This window comes from Eurosta solidaginis, chromosome 1 (genome assembly GCF_040869045.1).
Source record: "Eurosta solidaginis isolate ZX-2024a chromosome 1, ASM4086904v1, whole genome shotgun sequence".
NCBI classification, from domain to species: domain Eukaryota; kingdom Metazoa; phylum Arthropoda; class Insecta; order Diptera; family Tephritidae; genus Eurosta; species Eurosta solidaginis.
The window spans coordinates 89,012,899-89,037,341 of record NC_090319.1 but is presented as its reverse complement, the minus strand read 5'-3'; the positions used below and the strand labels follow the sequence as shown (position 1 = coordinate 89,037,341).

At 32.6% G+C, this 24,443-nt stretch overlaps 2 protein-coding genes across 3 annotated transcripts in view; one reads left to right on the top strand and one right to left on the bottom strand.

Annotated features, from left to right (window-relative positions):
- Nucleotides 1-21,629, top strand: part of Lk6 (Lk6 kinase) — a 99,906-nt gene extending 78,277 nt beyond the window's left edge. For both annotated transcript variants that reach the window (XM_067759037.1, XM_067759038.1), the window contains exons 3-7: nucleotides 3,062-3,303; nucleotides 4,081-4,350; nucleotides 4,423-4,645; nucleotides 4,713-4,929; nucleotides 8,727-21,629. In XM_067759037.1, coding sequence (XP_067615138.1) covers nucleotides 3,062-3,303; nucleotides 4,081-4,350; nucleotides 4,423-4,645; nucleotides 4,713-4,929; nucleotides 8,727-11,724 — 3,950 coding nt within the window. In that variant the 3' untranslated portion in view covers nucleotides 11,725-21,629. The remainder of the gene's footprint in view (nucleotides 1-3,061; nucleotides 3,304-4,080; nucleotides 4,351-4,422; nucleotides 4,646-4,712; nucleotides 4,930-8,726) is intronic.
- Nucleotides 1-24,443, bottom strand: part of ClC-a (chloride channel protein 2) — a 247,584-nt gene that overhangs the window by 59,897 nt on the left and 163,244 nt on the right. The window lies entirely within an intron of this gene.

Sequence of the window (24,443 nt, the reverse complement as noted above, 5' to 3'; positions counted from 1 at the left end):
AAAGTAACAAGTTACATCAATTGAATAAATTTTTTTTTATTGTTTTTTTTTTGTTTTAAACCTTTTTCATTATTTCATATCAAAAATGTCTAAAGTTCTAAGTAATCTTAGATTTAATAAAAAAATACAAAAAAAAAAAAAAACAAAAAATCAAAAAGAAAACAACAACAAAAAAATAAAAATAAGTTTTTGAAAAGTACGTACATTAAACTAATTTTTTTTTACTTATTCATTTTGGTCTTGAAACTCGTTCTTTTCATAAATAAAATAACAATAAAAAAAAATAGTTTTAAATTTAAAATTTCTGAATATGAATTTCAATAAATCAATTTGTGTATCTTTAGGAATTTGCGTTTGAAATAAATTATAACTATTTTACCATAAAATTAGAGTAACTAAATACCACGAAATTAGGGATGCTTTACCACGGAATTAGGTACATCAGAAATTTTTTGCCACGAAATTAGGTACATTTGAGGTACTCACACATTTTGATTTATATAAATTGAAACATTTGTTAGTTTTGTTTGAAAGTAGGTGGAAACTTATCTTAATTGATCAACTAAATGGGAAAAATTTACTTTTTTAGTTTTCCTTCATTTGTTTTAACGGAAGAGAGGTAGAAAGTCAGAAAAATCCTTAGTACCATGAAATTAGGGACACTTACCTTAAAAAGGGGAAAAAGTTAAATCAAATAAAAAAATAAAATAAGAAAAAAAATTAAAAAATGTTTTAAATAAACAAAAAATATAATAAAAAAGAAAATAGAACTAAAATAGAAAAATATGCAAATAAAAAATAAGTTAAAAATAGAATAGAAAACAATTCAAAATAAGAAAAATATATTTAATTAAAATATTTTTTATAAAAAATATAAAAAATAAAAAAATAACATAAAAAGTAAAATAAAATTAAAAGAAAAAAAAATATTAAATACAAAATTGAAAAGAACGAAGATGACCTTTGGCAGGATGAAATAAAACTAAAAAGTAAAAATATGTAAAAATTTATTATAAAATAAAAAATACAAGATTGAGAATATAAAAAAAAAATTAATAATACAGGAAAAAAAGACAATACAGGCAAAAATACAAGAGGAAACAACAACAAAAAAATCCGTACGAATAGAGGAGCTTTAAAGATTATAAGCCATAACATTATATTATAAGGGGGGACCTTTTAAACACAAAAAAAAAAGATAGTAATAATTATTAACAAATTCCATTATGTTCGTTATTTTTAGAAAACAAACAAATTTTATAACGAAAAAATGTGAAGAAGTAAACAAACTTCAAAATCGTCCAACAAGTTCTACTCAGTATTTAAGAAGCTGATTTTTTTTGTTATTACAGAAATTATGCATTTTTAAATTTAAAATGTAAGGCGCTATAACCTCTAGAGGTTTTAGCCTGAGCTTCTGTTCCAATTTGCATCATGCTCCTTTTAATTTTTCCAACAAATTGGCGGGACGGGGACCTACATGTTTTATGCCGACTACGAACGGCATCTGCACGGCAGATGAGTTTTGACTGAAAGCTTTACATGGCAGAAATGCACTCGGAGTGCTGGCCAAACACTGCCGAGAGCGACACTGCGTAGACAAATTTTCTTCTAATTGAAAAAACTTCTTTCTAAAATTTTGATGTTGCTTTTCCCCGGGGCGTGAATCCAGGATCTTCGGTGTGGATGGCGGAGCACGTTACCATCACCCCACGGCGGTCACTTTAAAGTCAGTTACTTTTTGATTATGCAGTTTTGTACTTTGTCTAACCATCTTTAGTCAGGCAAAGTAAAAATTTTAAGCCGCTTAAAATTCCCATTGATTTCTGAAACTTTTCAGTCGATGGATGTTTTAGGTTTTCATGACTACAAAGTGTAAGTTTTTTGTCCTTCTTGTTTAGTATTTTTTTAAATATTTTTTTTTTATTTTCCTAATTCAAACTTTTTTTAATATTTAAATTTTTTATGTATTTTTTTTATATTATATATTGCTATTTTTTTTATTTTATTATTTTCTTTATATTTTTATACATTCTTTTATATTTTTATTAAATGTTTTATATGTATATGTATATATTTTTTAATATATTTTTTGTTTTGTAATGTATTTTTTTATATATTTTTTATGTTTTGTTATGTATTTTTTATATATTATTGTTTATATATATTTTTTTATATATATCTTTTTATATATATTTTGTATATATATTTTTTTATATATATTTTTTATATATATTTTTTATATATATTTTATATATATATTTTTATATATATTTTTTTTATATATTTCTTTATATATATGTTTTTTAATATTTTTATAAAATTTTTTTTCTCAAAGTAGCTGAATATATGTCTTTTTAATTGGTTATTACCGAAAATATCTTGTTTTATATCCTCACTCAGCCACTTGAGTCGCGACTACGATGGAAATTTGAGAATTGTTTATTTAAAAAATATTATTGTTTGCCAAATAACTACAAATGCCATATTCTAAAAACTTTAATTTTTTTTAATTTTTATTTTTGATGCTACTTCTTTCGACGGCTGTTTGCACCTTCTTCGAGGTGCCTAGTTCTTTTGTTAAAACAATTAAATTGTACTTTATTAACACTAACAAATTTGCATAGACATCAGGTCATCATCACAGTAAACAAATAAAACAAACAAAAAAAAAACATGTTAAACAGACCTGCTTCGATAGCAAAACGTTTAAAAAAACTAGATACTACTACTACATACTAATACGTAAGGTATTGAAATTATAAAAAAATAATAATTATTGGCGATCCCTGTAATAAAGAGCACAAACCTGCCAAGTACTCACAACAAGTAAATGCGTGTCTGGGTAAATTTTGGCGTGGCGCATCGCACGCAACCAACCTGGCAGAGTCGGCCCAACAAAACTAAATTCTTTTCCTTTTTAACTAATTTAATTTATGTATATCAACATATTATTGTTGCCTTGACGTTTAATTAGATAATATTAACAATTAATTGCTTCTATTTGTGCATGTTCTAATTTACTTTCTTCCTTCGTTTCTCTTCCTTTATCCTTTAATAGAATTGTACAAGTTGACGGGCGAGATCCTTGGCGAAGGTGCATACGCTTCTGTACAAACTTGCGTTAACATCTACACCGATATGGAGTATGCTGTAAAGGTGATTGATAAGATACCTGGACATGCGCGTGCGCGTGTTTTTCGTGAAGTGGAGACATTCCATCATTGCCAGGGACATCCGGGCATTTTACAATTAATCGAATTCTTCGAAGATGATGAAAAATTCTATTTGGTTTTTGAAAAGGTATTTATGAGTGCGTTTATTAAATAAACTGGATGGTAGCCAAGAATATATATATTGGAACATTTAATTTTAGAAAATTAGGTCAAATTTAATAAGATTCTAAAAAAATAAAATTGTAGGCCATACTAAAGCTACATACTACATGTACGTAATATTGACAATTACTATTTTTTTTATTATTAAGTATACCGCCAACTGCTTACTATTTCGTGATGTGAACTGCGGTCTAGCCAGCATAAAAGAATTTGTTTAGACAGTTTTTGTTTTATTAATTGCTTTGGGGAAATTCCGCCAAAATGAGATTAAGCGAGGCAACGCTTGTACCCAAGCGGGGTTGTGTTGTGGGCCATGTGCAGATTTTACAACCTTAGACTAACAAATTTATCCTTATCGTCAAAAATAGATGACTGTAGACTCGTGACGGGTATTCTGACTGGGCACTGCATTTTTTATTATGTTAAACACGAAGCGTTGGTAATAATTTTTGGCGTCTTCAATAGAACTAATAGAACTTATTTCGTAGCATGAGTTTTTATTACACTCTACTGTGAGCGAACTTGCTTCTTGAGCTGAGTGGGTTTTGTGCCTATATTTACGTATAAGTCAGTAGGTCATCTTCTATATTCGATTCGCTGGGCTCCAAAGATATCCATCCTGTATATCGACTACTGAGTCGAATATCTCCCTATCTCGGCTACCGTTGCGAAAACGTTACTTAACATTTTTCAAAATATCTTTAGAATGTGATTTATTAATTTTCATTCGTACGTTTTACAGATCAATGGCGGCCCCCTTTTAAGGCGCATTCAAGAGCAAATTTGTTTCTCAGAACATGAAGCAGCGCAGATTATCAAAGAAATCGCATCTGGCCTAGACTTTCTGCACAAGAAAGGTATTGCCCATCGTGATCTGAAACCGGAAAACATTTTATGTGTTGATCCGGAAAAATTGTGCCCGATTAAAATTTGCGATTTCGATTTGGGATCGGGCATCAAATTTACCACAGAATTGTCGTCGCCATCTGCAACACCACAACTGCTAACACCAGTAAGTATAAAATATGTCCTAAAATGTATGGGACATTTTTCCCAAAATTAAAATGTTTCAAATTTTTTACAGGTCGGAAGCGCAGAATTCATGGCACCCGAAGTTGTTGAACTATTTGTTGGCGAGGCAAATTATTATGATAAACGTTGTGATCTGTGGTCACTTGGTGTGATTGCATATATTTTATTATGCGGTTATCCACCATTTTCGGGCAATTGTGAACAGGATTGCGGCTGGAATCGTGGTGAGAACTGTCGCAACTGTCAGGAGTTGCTATTCGAGTCCATACAAGAAGGTAATCGCTATCGACAACTTTTATAGTTTAATTCATTTGCTGAGCTCTCATCGTTTTTTATTTGCAGGACGTTTTTCCTTTCCCGAGGCTGAGTGGACGGACGTAAGCGGAGAGGCCAAAGATTTAATTCGCGGTCTGCTCGTCAAGGAAGCGCCAAAGCGTTTAAGCGCCGAAGCTGTGCTAAATCATCCATGGATTAAGTTCTCCGAAGAAGAGAATCCTGGTGATAGCAAGAAAATGGAAAATCGGCGTAAAGCGTTGCGCACTCCTGGCAATATAAGGCGGTAAGTTATAAGTTGAAAGATTATTAGACACCGTACCGTCACTCACTGCTAACGAAGCGACTATTTTTGAAAACAAAAAAACAAAAAAAAAAAATGTACTACATCGACTACTGAGTGGAATATCACCCCATCTCGACTGCCGTTTGGAAAACGCCATATCTCAGAAAACTTTTCAATAACGCCCTCTATCAGGATTTATTTCAAAAACGCCCCCCTTTAAGAATGCGGTTGAAGAACGATTTATCACAGAATTTGTTTCAAAAACGCCCCATCTTGGTGTAAATTTAATACATTTTGCTATTAGCTGGCCGTTCTTTAACCGAATTCTGAGATAGGGTGTTTTTTTTTAAACAAATTCGTGTTTTTGAAACAGGCATTCTGCTTGGCCGTCGATGTGATAAAATGTTATGCCAAACTAAAAATCAATTTAATACATTTTTTTAAGTTAAATATACATGAATTTTTTTTAATTTCGTTTAAAAGTTGTCTTTTTTTCATCTTTCCATTTTTGTTTTAATTGGTTTGTTTTTAAATTTTTTTTTTTTTTGTTTAATGTTTTTTTTTTAATATTTTTTGTTTTATTTAAATTTTTTTCATTCTTATGATGTATATACATATTTTAATTTGTTTCTTATTTGCTAAGTTTTTAAATTATTTTAAATTTTTATATATTTTTATTGCACGTTTTTTTTATCACATTTTTATACTCAGTTGAGCAGAGCTCACAGAGTATATTAAGTTTGATTGGATAACTGTTGGTTGTACAGGTATAAAGGAATCGAGATAGATATAGACTTCCATATATCAAAATCATCAGGATCGAAAAAAAATTTGATTGAGCCATGTCCGTCCGTTAACACGATAACTTGAGTAAATTTTGAGGTATCTTGATGAAATTTGGTATGTAGGTTCCTGAGCACTCATCTCAGATCGTTGAACGATATCGGACTATAACCACGCCCACTTTTTGGATATCGAAAATTTCGAAAAACCGAAAGAGTGCAATAATTCATTACCAAAGACAGATAAAGCAATGAAACTTGGTAGGTGAGTTGAACTTATGACGCAGAATAGAAAATTAGTAAAATTTTGGACAATGGGCGTGGCACCGCCCACTTTTAAAAGAAGGTAATTTAAAAGTTTTGCAAGCTGTAATTTGGCAGTCGTTGAAGATATCATGATGAAATTTGGCAGGAACGTTACTCCTATTACTATATGTACGCTTAATAAAAATTAGCAAAATCGGAGAAGGACCACGATCACTTTTAAAAAAAATTTTTTTTTTAAGTAAAATTTTAGCAAAAAATTTAATATCTTTACAGTATATAAATAAAGTATGTCAACATTCAACTCCAGTAATGATATGGTGCAACAAAATACAAAAATAAAAGAAAATTTCAAAATGGGCGTGGCTCCGCCCTTTTTCATTTAATTTGTCTAAGATACTTTTAATGCCATAAGTCGAACAAAAATTTACCAATCCTTTTGAAATTTGGTAGGGGCATAGATTTTATGACGTTAACTGTTTTCTGTGAAAATGGGCGAAATCGGTTGAAGCCACGCCTAGTTTTTGTACACAGTCGTCCATCTGTCCTTCCGCATGGCCCTTAACACGATAACTTGAGCAAAAATCGACATATCTTTACTAAACTCAGTTAACGTACTTATCTGAATTCATTTTGTATTTGTGTAAAAAATGGCCGAAATCCGACTATGACCACGCCCACTTTTGGGTAGAAGAAAATGAAAAAGTTCTGCAGGGCGAAATAAAAAACCTTTGAAATCTTGGCAGGTATTACATATACATATAAATAAATGAGCGGTATCCAACAGATGATGTTCTGGGTCACCCTGGTCCGCATTTTGTCGATATCTGGAAAACGCCTTCACATATACAACTACCACCACTCCCTTTTAAAAGTCTCATTAATACCTTTAATTTGATACCAATATCGTACAAACGCATTCTAGAGTCACCCCTGGTCCACCTTTATGGCGATATCTCGAAAAGGCGTCCACCTATAGAACTAAGCCCCACGCCATTTTAAAATATTCATTAACACCTTTCATTTGATACCCATATCGTACAAACATATTCTAGAGTCACCCCTGGTCCACCTTTATGGCGATAACTCGAAAAGGCGACCACCTATAGAACGAAGGCCCACTTCCTTTTTAAAATACGCATTAACACCTTTCATTTGGTACCCATATCGTACAAACAAAGTCTAGAGTCACCCCTGGTCCACCTTTATTGCGATACCTCGAAAAGGCGTCCACCTATACAACTAAGGCCCACTGCTTTTTAAAATACTCATTATCACCTTTCGTTTGATACCCATATTGTACAAACGCATTCTAGAGTCACCCCTGGTCCACCTTTATGGCGATATCTCGAAAAGGCGACCACCTATACAACTACCAGCACCCCCTTTTAAAACCCTCATTAATACCTTTAATTTGATACCCATATCGTACAAACACATTCTAGAGTCACCCCTGGTCCACCTTTATGGCGATATTTCGAAACGGCGTCCACCTATACAACTAAGGCCCACTCCCTTTTAAAATACTCATTAACACCTTTCGTTTGATACCCATATTGTACAAACGCAATCTAGAGTCACCCCTGGTCCACCTTTATGGCGATAGCTCGAAAAGGCGACCACCTATACAACTACCACCACTCCCTTTTAAACCCCTCATTAATACCTTTAATTTGATACCCATATCGTACAAACAAATACTAGGGTCACCCCTGGTCCACCTTTATGGCGATATCTCGAAACGGCGTCCACCTATGGAACTAAGGATCACTCCCTTTTAAAATACTCATTAACACCTTTCATTTGATACCCATATCGTACAAACAAATTCTAGAGTCAACCCTGATCCACCTTTATGGCGATAACCCTAAATGGCGTCCACCTATAGAACTATGGCCCACTCCCCCATAAAATACTCTTTAATGCCTTTCATTTGATACACATGTCATACAAACACATTCTAGGGTTTCCCTCGGTTCATTTTCCTACATGGTTATTTTCCCTTATGTTGTCACCAGCTCTCAACTGAGTATGTAATGTTCGGTTACACCCGAACTTAACCTTCCTTACTTGTTATATTTAATTTTTTAATTGAACTTTATTTTTTTAATTAATTTTATTTTTTAATTTAATGATAATATGTTACGCAACACTAAAAATATTTTTTTTTATTAATAAATTGTTTTTAATCATGTCTTTTGTTTATATTTAAAGAATTTTTTATATTCCAAATTTATGTTTTTAAAATAATTTTTTTTAAGTTAAATGCTATTTTTAATTTTCTTAAATTTGTTTTTATTTCTTCTACTTGTTTTTATTATTTTAATTTGTTTTTATTTTTTATATTATTTAAAATTTAGATTTTAATTCGGGGTTTCTTTTTTATTTTGTTTCTTTTTATTTTATTTCTTTTTTATTGCTTTGTTATTATTGATATATATATATTTTTTGTTTGTTAAATATATTTTTTGAATTTTTTATTTCATTTTTCTTCGGAGATTTCGGAAATGTTTCATTTGGAGATTTAAAACAATTTTTTAATGTTTTTTCGTGGATAAAATTTTTTTTCTTATTTGTATGGTTCAAATAACTTTATTGTTAATTGAAATTTTTTTTTCTAATTTAATGCCTTTTTTTTATCCGGCGGTCCTATTATGACTGTGAGTGACTGGCCATAATAAACGTTCAAATCATTCAATCTGCTTAAGAGCATAATGATGTAAAACTCGTTTCCTTTATTCAATTTTTCAGCAATCAATCTGCGCGCGAAATATCGCAATTTGCCGAATCGGCAATGGCTGTGAAACGCGTGATACTACAGCATTTTTCTATGCGCTATGACTACATAAAAGAGCGTCCAAATATCTATCAACCGTCGCAAATTCAGCTAGATGCTCAAAATAAAGGAACCGATGACAATAATAGTCCACCAGTATTCTTGAAACCGCCACCACCACGTAGTCGTTCTATGAACAACGCATTGAGCGTTACCAATAATCGCTCCATTTATGGCGGCCGTAATAGCAATTTATATGCTACACGTCAATCAAGTCGTCTGGGTAGCATAAATGGTGGCGGTAAATCATCAAGCATTTTACATTCGAATGCATCCTCATTCAAAACCTTAAACATACACGAAGAGGATGATGATGAAGCTTTAGAGGCGTTTGGACGGCTCGACGAAAATGTAGAGTGGGCGCATACTGGAGTAGATCATAGGTATTTAACCGCCGAAAATGAAGCAGAGTTAGGATTAAGGTTAAGTCATTTGGAAAATAATGCAGATTATAATGATTATGAGGAAACAAATCATCATTATTGGCGTGATATGGATAATGAAGATGAGGAGGATAACGAGTTTTATAAGGAGGTAAGCACTTATGAACCGCAACAACAGCGCCAGGAACAGAGCGGTGACGAGTGCAGTGATAATAACATGCTCCATGATTATGACGATTATAACAACAAGCACCCAAAGTACTACTTGGAAGGTGAAGATGGAAAACCGATGAATTTAGTAGCAACAGAGCAAGAAGTAGTGGATGCGAATCGTTATCGTCATGGCGATTATGGTGATAAAAATGCTATTACTAGTGATGCGGACGACAGTTCCTGTGTTGGGGAGAATGGTGGTGACAAACGCAGTAAGACAACATTACTACAGGGTGCCATTCAATTTAAGGAGGAGAATAAGGAGCAGGAGGATGATGAGGAACAGAAAGGGAGATCAGTAAGAGCTGAAAATGCTTTTGAGTTAAGTTATAATAAGGTTGCTATGAAGAATGCTGATCATGATGAACATGAAGATGTTGAGAAGCGTGAGCGTGTATTTAAGAATAGTCACTTCGTTAATATCGAAAATAATAAGGCTAAGATTAATGATTATGATAATGATGAAAATAATGCGTTTGGAATAACTGTTAGAGTTGACGAAGAGCAAAAACAGCAGCAACAACAGCAAAACGATTTTGCTAACGAAAGTAAATTATATTTCAATGCAAATGAAAAATTAAAATCATGCTATTATAAAAATCAAAATTATAATAAAATTGAAGCTAAACATTTTGATAATAATGATGCAATTGTTGGTTGTAATACAAACAACGATAGCAGCGGTGCAGGCAAAAACAAAGCAAATGATTTGTTGATAGACGCTAGGAAGGATAAACAACTTCCAATAGGTGATAATAATAAAGAAACATTCAACAATTTAGAAACAACAACAATCAATGCAGAGGATGCAACAAAATATCCATTCAATGTTTCGGAAGCAGAAAACGAGGCAGGCAAAGTAAATATTAACATAACTGAAGTAAATGATGTTACAACAACAAAAAATGTTAAAGCTAATTCATTAGCTAGTATTAGTGATTTGAATGAAACGCTACCTGAATTTAATGAGACTGTAAAAATTGTTGACACCACCAAAGCAAATGGAGCCGCATTTAAAACTGCAGAAGAAAAGGGCAGGTATATAAAGGGCGACAATGCTATTACTGAGTATGAGCAACCGATTGATGCTAATAAAGAAAAGAAAACGGCTGGAGCGGCAGTAAAGGATTCGAACCCAAACCCAGATGCAGTAGTGCCAGCGGTTTCCAAAGCTGGGGTGGCGACAACAATGCGAACGACTTTTGGCAGTCAGTATCAACAGCAAAAACAAAAAGAGCAGCAACAAAAGCAACGACAACATCAGCAGCAGTCACAACAACAACAACAAAACATTTTAAAACCCAAACGTTCGCCACGCACCAACAACGGGCAGCGCAATGTATGCTTTGCCGATGATGCATATCAGAATAATAATTATGATGCCGAAGTGGAAGATGATGCCGATGAAGAGGAAGTGGCTTTTGGAAGGCCACGCTCTCATAGCACAAACACCAACAACTCGAATGCAGCTGGTTATGCACGTCGCCAACAACAATACAACAATCAACGACGCTATTCACAACCGCAGTCTGGCAATAACAACAACAAGCAGCATCAACAGTCATCTGGCCAAACAACCGAAAATTGGCGCAATCGTGGTGGTATTTTAATCAATAGTAACAGTGGCGGTGACAACAACGCCGATAACGCTACAGTCGGCGCAAATAATTATCGTAATAAATATCGTACGGTAGGCGCATACTCACCAGGCTGGAATAGTGCTGGCTCACGCGGTCATGGCAATCATTACAATACACGTAACACCAACAATCATTTGAGCGTAAGCGGTGCTTCACCACCTTCCGATGACAGTGGCAGCGGTACGTCTAATGCCATACATAATTGGCGTAATGATTGCATCTACACAGGTGCACGTAATTGTGGCATGCAACAGCGGCGTAGCTACCATCAACCATCACAGTTACATTATTCACCAATATTTGAAGGCAGCGCCTATGGTGGGAATAACGGCGGTGGCGGTGGTGGTAACAATATGATGCGCGCTCACTTTGGCAATGGTAAGCATCAGCAGCGTATTGGTTCGGGCCGTTTTACACATTCACCGACGGGTAGTATGTATATACAGCAACAAGGTGGCGCCGGCGATAATGGAAAATTCGTTGATGGTGGCGGTAGTGGTGGCAGCAACAGTGGTTCACCACCATCACATGATGACGCATTGGACATTGGACTCTCACCGCCGAGTGAGAGTTTATTAATGCAGCGACGTGTGCGCATATCGGCAGGCGGTGGACAACATGCTAATAATGATTTTGTTGTTGGCGACTACTATCAATCGGCAACGGCTAGTGGTTAATAAGTTTGAAAAGTTTACTATAAAATTGGATGCATTACCATATTACTACAAAAATAAAAGAGCTATTCTCTTTGTCTAGAAACCATAGAAAATGTAGAAAATTTTCTATTTTACGTGTCAAAGGTATTCTACACACAACAACAAAATACATTTGTGTTGCATATTTGATTTAGAAAACGTGGAACATTTTGTACGTTTACTACGCTTTCTGGGCTGAGAAAATTGCCGTATACTTTACTATTTTATATAATTAAAATTCAACATTCTTGTGAAAATTTGGATATCGTAAGCGCGTTTTCAGGTGCTTTTCTTTCTTTTGTTTTTTTTTTTTTGCAAACGAAATCCATTTATTTTTTTTTGAAATGAGGTGAATGAGAGAAAAAAATTGTTTTTTTTTATTAATAATATCCAATTTTTTTGTAATAAAATAGATTTTTGTATATTCTTTTTCAATCTTCCACATTTTTAAATCTTTATTCTAGTGATTTCTTTTTTAACTTTTTTCTAAATGTTTTGCAAAATACATATATGTAATACTCCTAAATTGCTAATAGAAAATGCTCGCGATGTGTTTTGAATTCGAAATCAAAACAAGACAGCCTATAAAATGTTTGTGATTGTAGCAGCATAAGTGTGACAAGAAAAAAATTCAATTTAGGTACATTGGATTATTGAATACAAAAACAAAAACGTTTAGACAGCAATATATCGGCACTCTGACGTTTGGGAATGTACCTAGCCTTTTGTAGCAATATAGGAGTATTACAAATATCACTTATTTTATTCGGTATAAGTTACAAATGTTATTGTATTATTTTTCGCTCATTCACTATTAACGCCATTGTAAAAATTTTGGGCCAAAATATGTCTATAGAGTTTTACGAACAAAATTCTGATTACTCTTCCCACCTCTTATAATTTTACACCTCGTAAAAAGCTCTGAATTCATTTAGTTTATTTCTTTTTTATAACAAAATTTTGAAAAATCAATTAAATTTTATTAACATTGGCCTATTCTGGTTTTTACGCCTATCGTGCAGCTGCTTTCGAGCCGGCTCGATATAATAAGAATAAAAAACTGATATTGATTGAAGGAATTGATATCGAAAAGCCGAGTAAGCCTCAAAATTTAACAGCTATTTGCGATGAATAAAAAATAACAGAAATTGTAAACGGTTACGAAATTCCAAATACATATTAGTTTTAATGCCATTATTACTACATACTATTTTGTATTTTCCATACCTACATTTTTTATTCTTAAAAAATAAATTTAAAAAAAAAATATATTTCTTACCCAAATATTTATGCTAACTCTAATATTTTTTAGATTAATTATTCAAAAACTGATGGTAAACTTTAAAACGAAATAATCACGATGTAATGAAAATATTGATGATAATGATTGATGAAAATGTTGATGTTGACTTAGATGAAGAATAAAAAATTCAACAATTGTTTTTGTAATGCTTAAATTTTGTGTGTATTATAAGCGAAAAGAGAATGTCGAAGGAATTTTTATTTAAGAGAATTAATGGCTTAAAAGCAATGCATTTTTGTAATCATTTTAAAAAGCAGGAAAGTATACTCTTTCGCTTTAACTACAACAGTTATTTATTTTATTTTGCTTCATAATACACACATACATGCATACAGCAGTTTAGCATACTTATTAAATCAAAAGTGTGTGAAAATCAAACAAGAAAAAAGCAATACAAAATTTAAACAAAAAATGCTGTACTATTCAAAAAGTCGTTCGCTCTTTTTTTATAAAAAAAAAAACAAAATGATTTCATTTTTTAAAAAAACTATGTATCTATAAAGGAAATCCATTTTTGCATAAAACAAAAAAACGAAATAAAAAATAAAAGTTTGATTCTTTGATACATATTTGAATTGTATTCTTTTTTTAAACTATATTCTATATAAACTTGTTGTGTAGCAGAAAAACGCAGTTAAAATTAAAATTATTGTAGTTAGCAGATCAAGCAACTGCTAACTAACTACTATTATCCATGATGTGTATGCAACAAAATTAATATTTTTTTGTTTTTAACACAAAACTCTGTTAAACATTCGTGAAAAAAAATTCTTTTTTTTTTTTGTATTTTTTTGCAAAAATTAAAAAAAAAGAATCATTGCGTAAACGTACATATGAAAAGAGACACTATTTCAAATTTCCCCGTCCCAGAAATGTGCGCGCGTGCTTTTGCTAAAAAATTAAATTTTCTGAGTAAGCGCCAAAAAGTATGCTTCAAATGCGTATTATTATTTTTATTTACTTATAAAAGCAAGCTAATCATCCAGTGTGAATTGTTCGAGTGTGATTGTGAATATTCAATACAACAAATTTAGTTATACGAGTGGCACTACTTAAGCACATATTTGTATCTCGAGCGCCTAAAAGTAGGCTTAGTTTTAATCAACCTGTATCTACCTCATTCCGCTTATTAAAATTATTTTAAACTAGCACGTCTTCGCATATCAGCATAAAGAAGCATATCCAATACCGGTTTCCCAGTGATGACGGGCGTTTTTGAAGTAGACGTTTCTTTGCACGATGATGGGGAAAATGCCAAAAGGCAGCTTGCAAATACACATTTTTCAAAATGCTTTTAGCACTGTTTACGCAACAAAATTTAGAGGGTTTTCAGAACTCGCTAAGGCTTAAAAATCTAGGTGATTAGAAGTATAAGTTTTATGAAGTATACCAGTTTCCCTCGTCAATTATACCTAGTTAGTTCGTAAGCATTTCATCTTTTTAACTTAGTATGAGTGCTTTCTTATTTGCACTTGGTGTTTGGAGTGATATAAAGAGGTACAAGCATTGGGCATCTGTAAATATGGGGCGCCTCAGTGTTTATTGGTAGTTGGATTGATCACTAAACTGCTGCACTCCCATATGAATTGTCTAAACTTAGTTTCAGTTTCAGGAAAGGACTTCGAACGGCTTTAGGATATACGATGCGATCTAAAATAAAGGTAAACAGCGGACTCACAAAAGCTCAGAAACACAGTTTAGAAGTAAAAATAGCTAACCAAAGAGGCTGCTCCTATTCGTCCGGTAAATTCAGTACAAAAATTGCTGACATTTTTGTATTTTCTTTTTAAATATGGTGCAGTTTTTCTTCATTTTGGTTCATTCTGCACGATAAAATAAAAAAAAAAACATTCCGAACGAGTAGCATGCATATAGGCGCTGGTGGAATATAAAGGTAAATTTTAACACCTTTATTGACATGGCCCTTTTTGCAACACTTTCGAAAGTAAGTTCGAAATTTTTTTAAACTTTGTTTTTTCTATTTGAAAAGCCTGAAAAGCACACCTATTCTGCATTTCGATTTGGAAACAACTTTTGCTCGATTTCCCTTCGTAATTAAAATTTTCAAAACATGCATGAATGCTTTTATAAATTTGTAAATATTAAATGCTTTGGAAATCTAATTTCGAAAAAACGGGTAAAATGTTGAAAAATATCGATTTTGACACCAAGTTAATTTGTCGAAATTCTTTAATCGAATAACGATGTGATTCAGAATTTCTACATATTTTCGAAGTAAGAATTTCGAACTTGCAAAAAAAATTTATTCTGAATTAAGTAACAGAAATGGGCCCTCAAATGATAGATATATAAGTTTTGATTTCCATGCAATGGCAATTTGGGTTTGTCACTCGATTCAAAATTAAAATTTGCTCTCAGTGAGTATACTATTTCCGAAAAGTATATTTTAAAAAGGTAAGATCACGATTGGAAAGGTTACGAAAATCTTACATTCATCTTAAATCGAATTTTAACTTGCATGCAAAAGTTTTCGAACACGGGCATTGTTATGTTAAAGTACGAAAATTCAAGGCGCAAATTCCATGCATTCGCATTTGAAATGCAATTTTGCGAATAACGCATCGAAATGATTTCACCATCCTGGTATTCACTTCGTCTCCAAACAAATTTTTTGTTAATGTGGAAATTTTAAACTGTCAATATTAAAGCTATTAAGATTCAAATTCGAAAAAGCTTTTATAATAATATAAAATATCGAATTGACCAAAAATAAATATGAATAAACTCTTTACATGGTCTTCGTACTTCGTTGCGAACGAAGAATTTCGATTATGCATAAAATTCTGTTTCTAATCAAGTCATAAAATACATTTCTATCACAAGCTTCGAACGCTACAGTATAACCAGATTCGAAAGCAAATTGACGCAAGTTCTTAGGTCGACTTTCGAATGGATATAAGATAAAGTAAACTTTTGGGCGCTCATACAAAACTGTTACGTTAGTGATGTAGTTTTTGTTAAAAAAAATGTTTTTTTGTTACTGTGCTCTGTTCGAAATTCACTTCCATGTTGTAATCTTTGTTTTTTGCTCGGCACAATGTTATGCAATTAAAAAAAAAAAACAAAAAAAACGAAGAAAAAGCTCAAATGCCTTTTATCTGTATTCGTTACTCCTGTCAACTGGCCCGATTAGCGCTCTCCAAGAGAGCAGCATTGGCTTAGTATTCTTAAGAGAACATAAGTTGAAATTACTAAAAAGTTTCCATAGCACGCAAACAATCATACTGAAATTATGTCATAGTTAAATGCTTTTAAATTCCTACTGCGAAAAAACTAGTGATACGAAAAATTATTTAATTTAAGGAAAAAAACAAAACTCTAAATTGTGCAAGCATTAAAGTAAAAAATTGCGCTCAATTATGATGCCAAAGTTGTTGTATTTGAATTATGAGAAACAAATTACAAAAACGTAAAACAAACCAGGAACAAAGCTGTAAAAGGTGGCAGCAATCACATAAGCCCCAGACATTAATTTCATATATGGGCACTTTGCACTAACATGAGTAATGTAGTACAAATACAGCAGCGAACAGAACAATGGCAGTGACAATTTGTATCAAATTTCGTCAATTAAGTTCTTTATTTTTTCAAGTTCTAACTTTTTTTACTTAAACTACGCAAACCAACTCAAAAAGGTTTTTGAAAAAACTCTAGAAAGGTTTCGATATTAAGCTATTGCATAGATTTTATCGCGGGCTTGGCGACTAAATCAAAAAAAACCGTAACGGATATTTGTCAAAAAAGATCCGAAAAGGCTCGAAAAGGTTCGAAACGTTTCGTAAAGGTTCGGTGTTAGCAACAGGCCAAATACATAAAATTGGATCTCTATCATAAAGAGCGGTGGGCACCACTACATTTACACGGTTACCAAATTGAGAATATGTTAGTAAACACGAACGCGTAGCGAGCACGAAAGCAAAATCAATTATTTATTTAGTTTGATTTCAATGCTTGAACAGTGAACACGTGTCACACGCACACTTTGGTACTCTGTTTTAAGCGCGCGTGCGACACTTCCTCACCGTACGACCATCGAAATCAAACTAAAAGAGCTGTCGTTGATTTTCACGAAGTAGCCATTGTGCTATCGCTTATCGTATACATATATGGTCTCTTACAAGCCAACCTAATAAAACCGCACTGCGTTTTTTAGCGCACGCAAACAACCGGCGTTTTTTGCCCTAACCCAAAGAAGCATGCGTTGCGACAATGTAAAGCATGTGTGAAAACGTCAAAACTAAATGTCACGCAAAACAAAAATTGGAAATCGAGTTAGGTTTTCACGCAGCAAATTCAATTTGAGTTGCTCTCATACAAGTTGTATGTGCATGAGACATTTTTGACAGCAAATGACTTGCGTGCGTTTATATTAGGTTGGCTTGTTAGCAGGTGCTAAGCTCACGCCCACCCCGGATCATAAAGTTAAAGTGAATGTTAAAGTTAAAGCGAAAGTTAAAGTTAAAGTTAAAAATAAAGTTAAAGTTAAAGTGAAAGTTAAGGTTAAAGTTAAAGTTAAAGTCAAAGTTAAAGTTAAATTTAAAGTCAAAGTTGAAGTTAAAGTTAAAGTGAATGTTAAAGTTAAAGTTAAAAATAAAGTTAAAGTTAAAGTGAATGTTAAAGTTAAAGTGAAAGTCAAAGTTAAAGTGAAAGTTAAATATTAACTTCTCATTTATTCAATAAAAGTAAAAAATTTGTTTTCTTATCGGTCACCACGCTTAAAAAGGTTAACTTGAATTAATATCAAAGACAAAACTTGAATTAATGTCAAAGAAAACAAAATGTTGCATGAATATTATAATTGCATAAGTTGATAATATGCAATAGCTTTACCGCGGCAGTCCCCGAGTGCCACACGTCCTTTTTTTTATTTGAACATCTCTGCATTTCGTTGAGTCGTTTTTTAGTTAAGTTATGAGTCGCTTACAATTCGCATTGATTTTTGAGAACTTTGTTGGAGGATGTTTCAGATTTTCCTCCATACAAAGAGTGAACATTTTTTTTATATGATAGAAAATCTGAAACACCATTCGAAAAAAAAATCGTCAAAAATCAATGCGTATTGTTAGCGACCTATAACTTGTACTTTGGTAGACTAAAATTTATTGAGCTACAAAATTGCTTACGCAAAAAATTCAGCAAACTACAAATAAAAAGTTCAAAATTTACGAAAATTCTTTTCTTAAAATAGCGCAAAAAAGAAAAAGAGAATTCAACTGACGAAATTTGAAACAAGAATTGCCACATTGCTATTTTTCTGTTCGCTGCTTTATACACGGCTACTTAAATTTGGTTGAATTTTTCAGATAAAATTTACTGTGATTATTGCGATGAAATTTTGCATTTTATTCATGAAGTATTTCACTTTTATTTGCATTATCGATAATACAATTTGATTTGCACTTGCGCACAAAATATTAAATATTGCACTTCATTTACAGGAAACCGAAAATGTATTACCGTTTACGGAAAAAAGGTACTGGTAATGCAATTTGCACACAAAGTTTTGTGTATTGCACTTTATTTACTGGAAATCAAATTTGTTGTGCACTTTATTTGCTCTACCGATTACTGAAAAAATGTACTCGCAATGCAATTTTATTTGCATTACTTACACACAAAATATTGCACTTTATTACTGGAAACAAATGTAATGTAATGCAATTGTAATGCACTTTTATTTGCGTTACCGATTACTGAAAAAGTGTATTCGTAATGTTATTTGATTTGCACTACTTGCACACAATGTATTACACATTGTATTTTATTTACTGGAAAACAAATTTGTAGATTTTAGATTAAGTTTTCAGTATTAACTACTTAGCAATAGCATATAATTTGTACTGATAATGCAATTTCATTTACATTACCAGTGAAATTTCTTTGCGTTTGAATTTTAAATACCATTAATATAAAGGAAATTTCACTGACAATGTAATTTGAAGGGCGTTATCTAATTATGCTCAGTAATTAGTCAAGTTTTATCGGGAATGCTATATTTTTGTAGCCTGAAATCATCAGAGTTGTGCTAATTTAGGTTATTTGTAATGTGCTAACTCCGTACTGCAGCATGCCCATATATGATGAAAACATACCATTAACGACATGTTACCTACAAATGTTATACATATTTACCGTTATTTGCTGCCAAAGCCCAATTTTGCAGTTTGTGCGTTTCCTTGTTTTTATGTTTATTGAAAAATTGTTTTGCGAAATATCTGTTAAAAAAAGTTGCGTATTTCGAATACAAAAAAAAAAAAAATAAAATAAATTACTTTAAAAACACGAAGCGCCTAAATTGCTACATAGTGTAGCGTAAAGCGCGTGAAAAATTCCATTTAATTAAAAAAAAACTAATGCCCCAATTACCGTTTACAACTCAGCTCTGGTTGGGTTGAAATTTTGCAATTTGGTATTACCGATTACAACTCAACCTGTCAAAAAAAATGTCGGTTGAGTTGTCTAGTCGAACTTTTTGTGGCATTACCGTTTACAACCTTGTGTTAGTGTAGTTGTCAAAGACGTCAAAATCTTACAACTGATTACTAGCAGTTGTCTCAAACAATTTTGCAGTTGTTTTGAAAAAATGTAACGTTTTACAAGACGGGTCACCACGTAGTTTTTAACAAAAATTATCAAAGTTGGTATGAAAAGACACGTTTCGACCTCCAATTCAAGAATCCGAAAACAAAAATTAAAAATTTAATTTCTGTCATATCATTTCGGTTAAAATTTTCATGTGGTTGTTGTATTTTGCCAGATTTTTTGTACACACTAATGCAGAAAGGCGTTGGACCCATCCAGGGTTATTTTTACAAATCGCGGCCAAAGGCCGGCAACGCAGAAAGATGTTCTGTGCAAAAAAACTGTGGATCGGACCTCATATTTCGGACCCTCTCGGGCCATTTTGTGAGTTTTTGTAAATATTTTTCCACAGAAATTAAATTTTTAATTTCCGCTTTCGAATCCTAAAAACAGAGATCGAAACGCGTATTTTGATACCACCTTTGATAAGAGTTAGATGGTGCACAGGCTCATAAAACGTTACAAAAAAAAAAAAATTTAAAGCCGGTAGTTAAACCTTTTTTAATCAAACAATAATCAACAATTTTGTACACATTTATAGAAAAAACAACGTTTAAAAGAAGGATTACATTGAATAACTTTTTGACTTTATGGAGCGACATTGAGGCTGGCCGCAGTTCAGATGCAGCCAAAATAGATGAAATTATGCGAACGTGAGTCCAACTCTACATCACTACTTCTGGGAATCCTGTTTTAGAGTAAAATACAATTTTTGCTGTTTGGGTTTTAATCAAAGTCGCACAAATATGTTCCTCAATAATATTTAAAACCCGTCCAACACCAAAATCATTTCCACAGCATTTTTGATAGCTGCCATATCAGCAAGGAATCTGTGTGTGACGCATAATTTTAAAATAGGGGTACACCCTTCCCTCGAACGCGTTTGCGGAAATGGTCCTTAATTTTGTTTAGTAATGAACAAAATGCTTCCTTTCAAATCTGCAAAATAACTTCATTAGAACCTCATCATTTGTCACTTACAACATTTTCTTACTTGGTGCTAGGTAGTTCCGAGGATTTGGAATGGTCACGCGAATAGTTTTCGTATTCGCGACATATCAATCACCAAAATTTTCGCCATTATAAAATAAATTTTCATATAATGTCCGTTTTGCTTTTATTTTGTAAATGCTTAAATTTCCTCCACAAATTGGTCAGATGTTCATTTATCTGTCAAATCATCACTTTCTGAAGTTGGCAACTCAATTCAATTTCAACTGAAATAAGTTGTAATTCGTAATACCAAACAGGAGTTGAGTTTTCTTAAAGATGAGTTGTTTTAATTACAACCCAACTAAGTTGAGTTGTAAACGGCAATAGGGGCATAAAAACATACACGTACATACCCTGCATAATTATAAAAAATATAAATCTTACTCTATACACGACACGCTAACCTCCAATTACTAACCCGAAGTATATCCAAGAAAATACAAAAAAAACCAAAAATGAAATTAACAAAAAGTGAACTCCCTCTCAATACGAAAACAAAAGCAAAAAAAATACAAACATTTTTATATAAACTATACACATCCATACATACCTATATATTTTTGCAACTCATTAAGAAGGCGAGGAATAATCGATGTTGATGATAGTGAAAAACGAGAAAGTTGAAAATGCTGTGGACTCGAGTCGAAGTGACGAATTGAAATTGAAAATGTTAAGCATATTTGATAAAAAAAATTTTGTTCAAACAAGTATTAAAAATTTAAAAAATGTTCGTAATTCAAATCAAAGTTTTACAGCTGTGCTAAAGATCTTCTGTTTTTGTAATTCTACTTTAGCAACAATCACAGCTCAGCTGCATTGCGTTTGTGCGCATGCGCAATCGATTCGGCCAAGTAAATTAGACATGAGTGTATAATGAATGGTTTGAAATGATGCAAAATAATATACGAAACAAAAAACTGTGAAAAAATTAAAAAAAAATGAATAAAACAAATAAAAATCGAGAATCAAGCAAAACGATAACGACAAAGTGTTTGGTATTTCAGACAGCTTGGATATCAATAAGGAAAATGAAGTTAAGTAGCATTGAAGGCTTCTATGCAGTGTCCAAACAAGTTCCGTGCACAACATTTATTCTAGTAGTCGATTGCCAAAGGATGTGTGAGATATGAGATTTGTCTTAGTACAGTGAACCGAGGTTCCCAAACCCAAACAAAACACTTCCGCGATTTACCTTCCAGGAGATTTGGTCTGAGCTTCTCTTCCAATTCATTAGAAGCTATTTAGTTTTGGTCGTTAAAATAAACTTCTGGTAACACTACGGACTCATTCAGTCTATGTGAGGCCCTCTTGGACGGGCCAGTTCAACCAAACCTAACCTAACAAGCTGTTCCAATTTGCATTGTGGTGCTTTTTAATTCTTCCTTCAATTGACGGTATAAGACATATGTGTTTTATGTCGATTCGGAAAGATGTCTGTAATATATTAGTCATCATCCCGTCGTAAAGATCCTGTACCAGATAAGTAGCTTTGCATGTAAACGCAACAACAACGATTTGAGCCAGATAAATTCAGATAGAAGTCAGGTTCAATTTTCATTTTTCATTTCATTTCATTTATTCGGAAAAAATACATTAGTACAATAAGACAAATTGTCTTTTGTAGTACAACAAACATAATTCATATAATTCGTTTAAATAAATAAATAAATAAAAGATGCTAGAAAACAAGCATATCAAAAACAATACTACACAACTTTAAATTTTTAATTTTTTAAATTTTAAATTTTGGTTAAATTAGATTAAGATAAGATGAAAATAAAACAAATGCCCAGTTTAAGTTTGTTGACTAGAAAAATAACTGAAAATAATATGTTTGTATTTGTGAGCCAGATAATTAGTTAAGTTCCTGTCTTTAGTTTTGCAACGCTGCCTTTAATAAACCTACTTTTTCAAAAATAGATGGTGCCGTTTGGCCTTTAAATGAAACACAACGTCGACATCTGCCTATCACATCTCATGTGTACAAAAATATCACGACCTCTGCTTCTCAAGTCTCCCAATGATCCAGAGCATTCCAGTGAGGATTGAGCGTGATACTGAGCTAGAAAACTCACTGGATAATGGCTTTTAATAAATTTCGCGCTTTAGAGAAGAGCTTCGTCGGCTTTTTATCAGCAGTGAATTATTATCGTCGAGTAATCGGTTTGTTATCGCCGATTTATCATCGGCTTATCAGTTTTCTATAATAATGTGTTACGATTATAAGTAATCGGTATCTATTGCACAGCAAACCGATGATTTGTCGTTAAAAAATCGATGATACGCCGACGAAAATCGCAAACTTTTCGATAATAAATCGATAGACTTTTGATCAAAAATTGATAACTTTTCGATAACGAATTGGAAACACGCCAATAACTTTTCAATAGCAAATGTATACATTTTTGATAACAAATCGGTAATATTTCGATAACATATCTATAATATTTCCATAACAAATCGATAACTTTTTTGAACACCCAAAACTCCTTGGGAACACTCCAATAACATGTCAATGATTTTTTGATAACAGTTCTATATATTTTTGATAACAAATAGGTAATATTTCGATAACTAGTCGATAATTTTTAGAAAAAATCGATACCACGCCGAAAACTAATTACTAACACTCCGATAGCAAGCCTATAATATTTTTTACAAGAAAAAGAACATAAAATTTCATAGCGCTAGTATTTTCCTTGAAATTGCTGTTTATTTTTTGGAAGGTTTTCTTTGCGTTGTTTACGAATTTCGTAATTAAAATTTAAGTAACCGATTAGCTACAAGCTTGAAGCTTGGAATATAGTTCAGAACCCGATGAGAATGCAATAATAAGAACAAAACTCCGATAGGTGGCGCATGGATCAGATTATTTGAGAAAATCGCATTTGTTGTCCGATTTGGCTGTAATTTGGAACACACAATACATACATGAATAGAAATCGACATGAAAAAATCGCCGCTAGGTTGCGCAAGGATCGAGATATTCAAAAAAATCGTATTTGTGGTCCGACTTGGCTCATATTTGAAACACGTAATACATAAATGAATAGAAAGCGACCTATAAAAAAAAAACGCCGCTAGGTGGCGCAAGGATCGAGATATTCACAAAAATCGTATTTGTGGTCCGATTTGGCTCATATTTGGAACACATAATACATACATGAATAGAAAGCGACATATGAAAAAAATCGCCGTTAGGATCGAAATATTCAAAAAATTGTATTTGTGGTCCGATTTGGCTCATGTTTGGAACACATAATACATACAAGAATAGAAAGCGATCTATAAAAAAATCGCCGCTAGGTGGCGCAAGGATCGAGATGTTCAAAATTTTCGTATTTGCGATCCGATGTAGTCCATATTTGGAACACATAATACATACATCTTATAACTTTAAACGAGCAATTCTTGTATATTTGTATGTTTGTATAGCCGAACGATCTCGGGAACGGCTCAACCGATTTAAATGAAATTTGGCACAGAGATAATGTATCACCTTCTAAGACTTTCTACCTAGGTGTTGCCACTCAGAATGTTTCACAAGGTTGCCACCTATTCGAAATTAAAAAAAAAAATTACATGAGATATGCCGATATGGGTATCAAACGAAAGGTATTTCACTCTGTATTACGATAGGGGCATTTTTGAGTAGGGTTTCCACCTATTCGAAATTAAAAAAAATTGCATGAGATATGCCGATATGTGTATCAAACGAAGGATATTTCACTGCGCATTACAATAGGGACATTTTTGAGCAGGGTTGCCATTTAAGGTTGCCACCTATTAGCAAAAAGATATC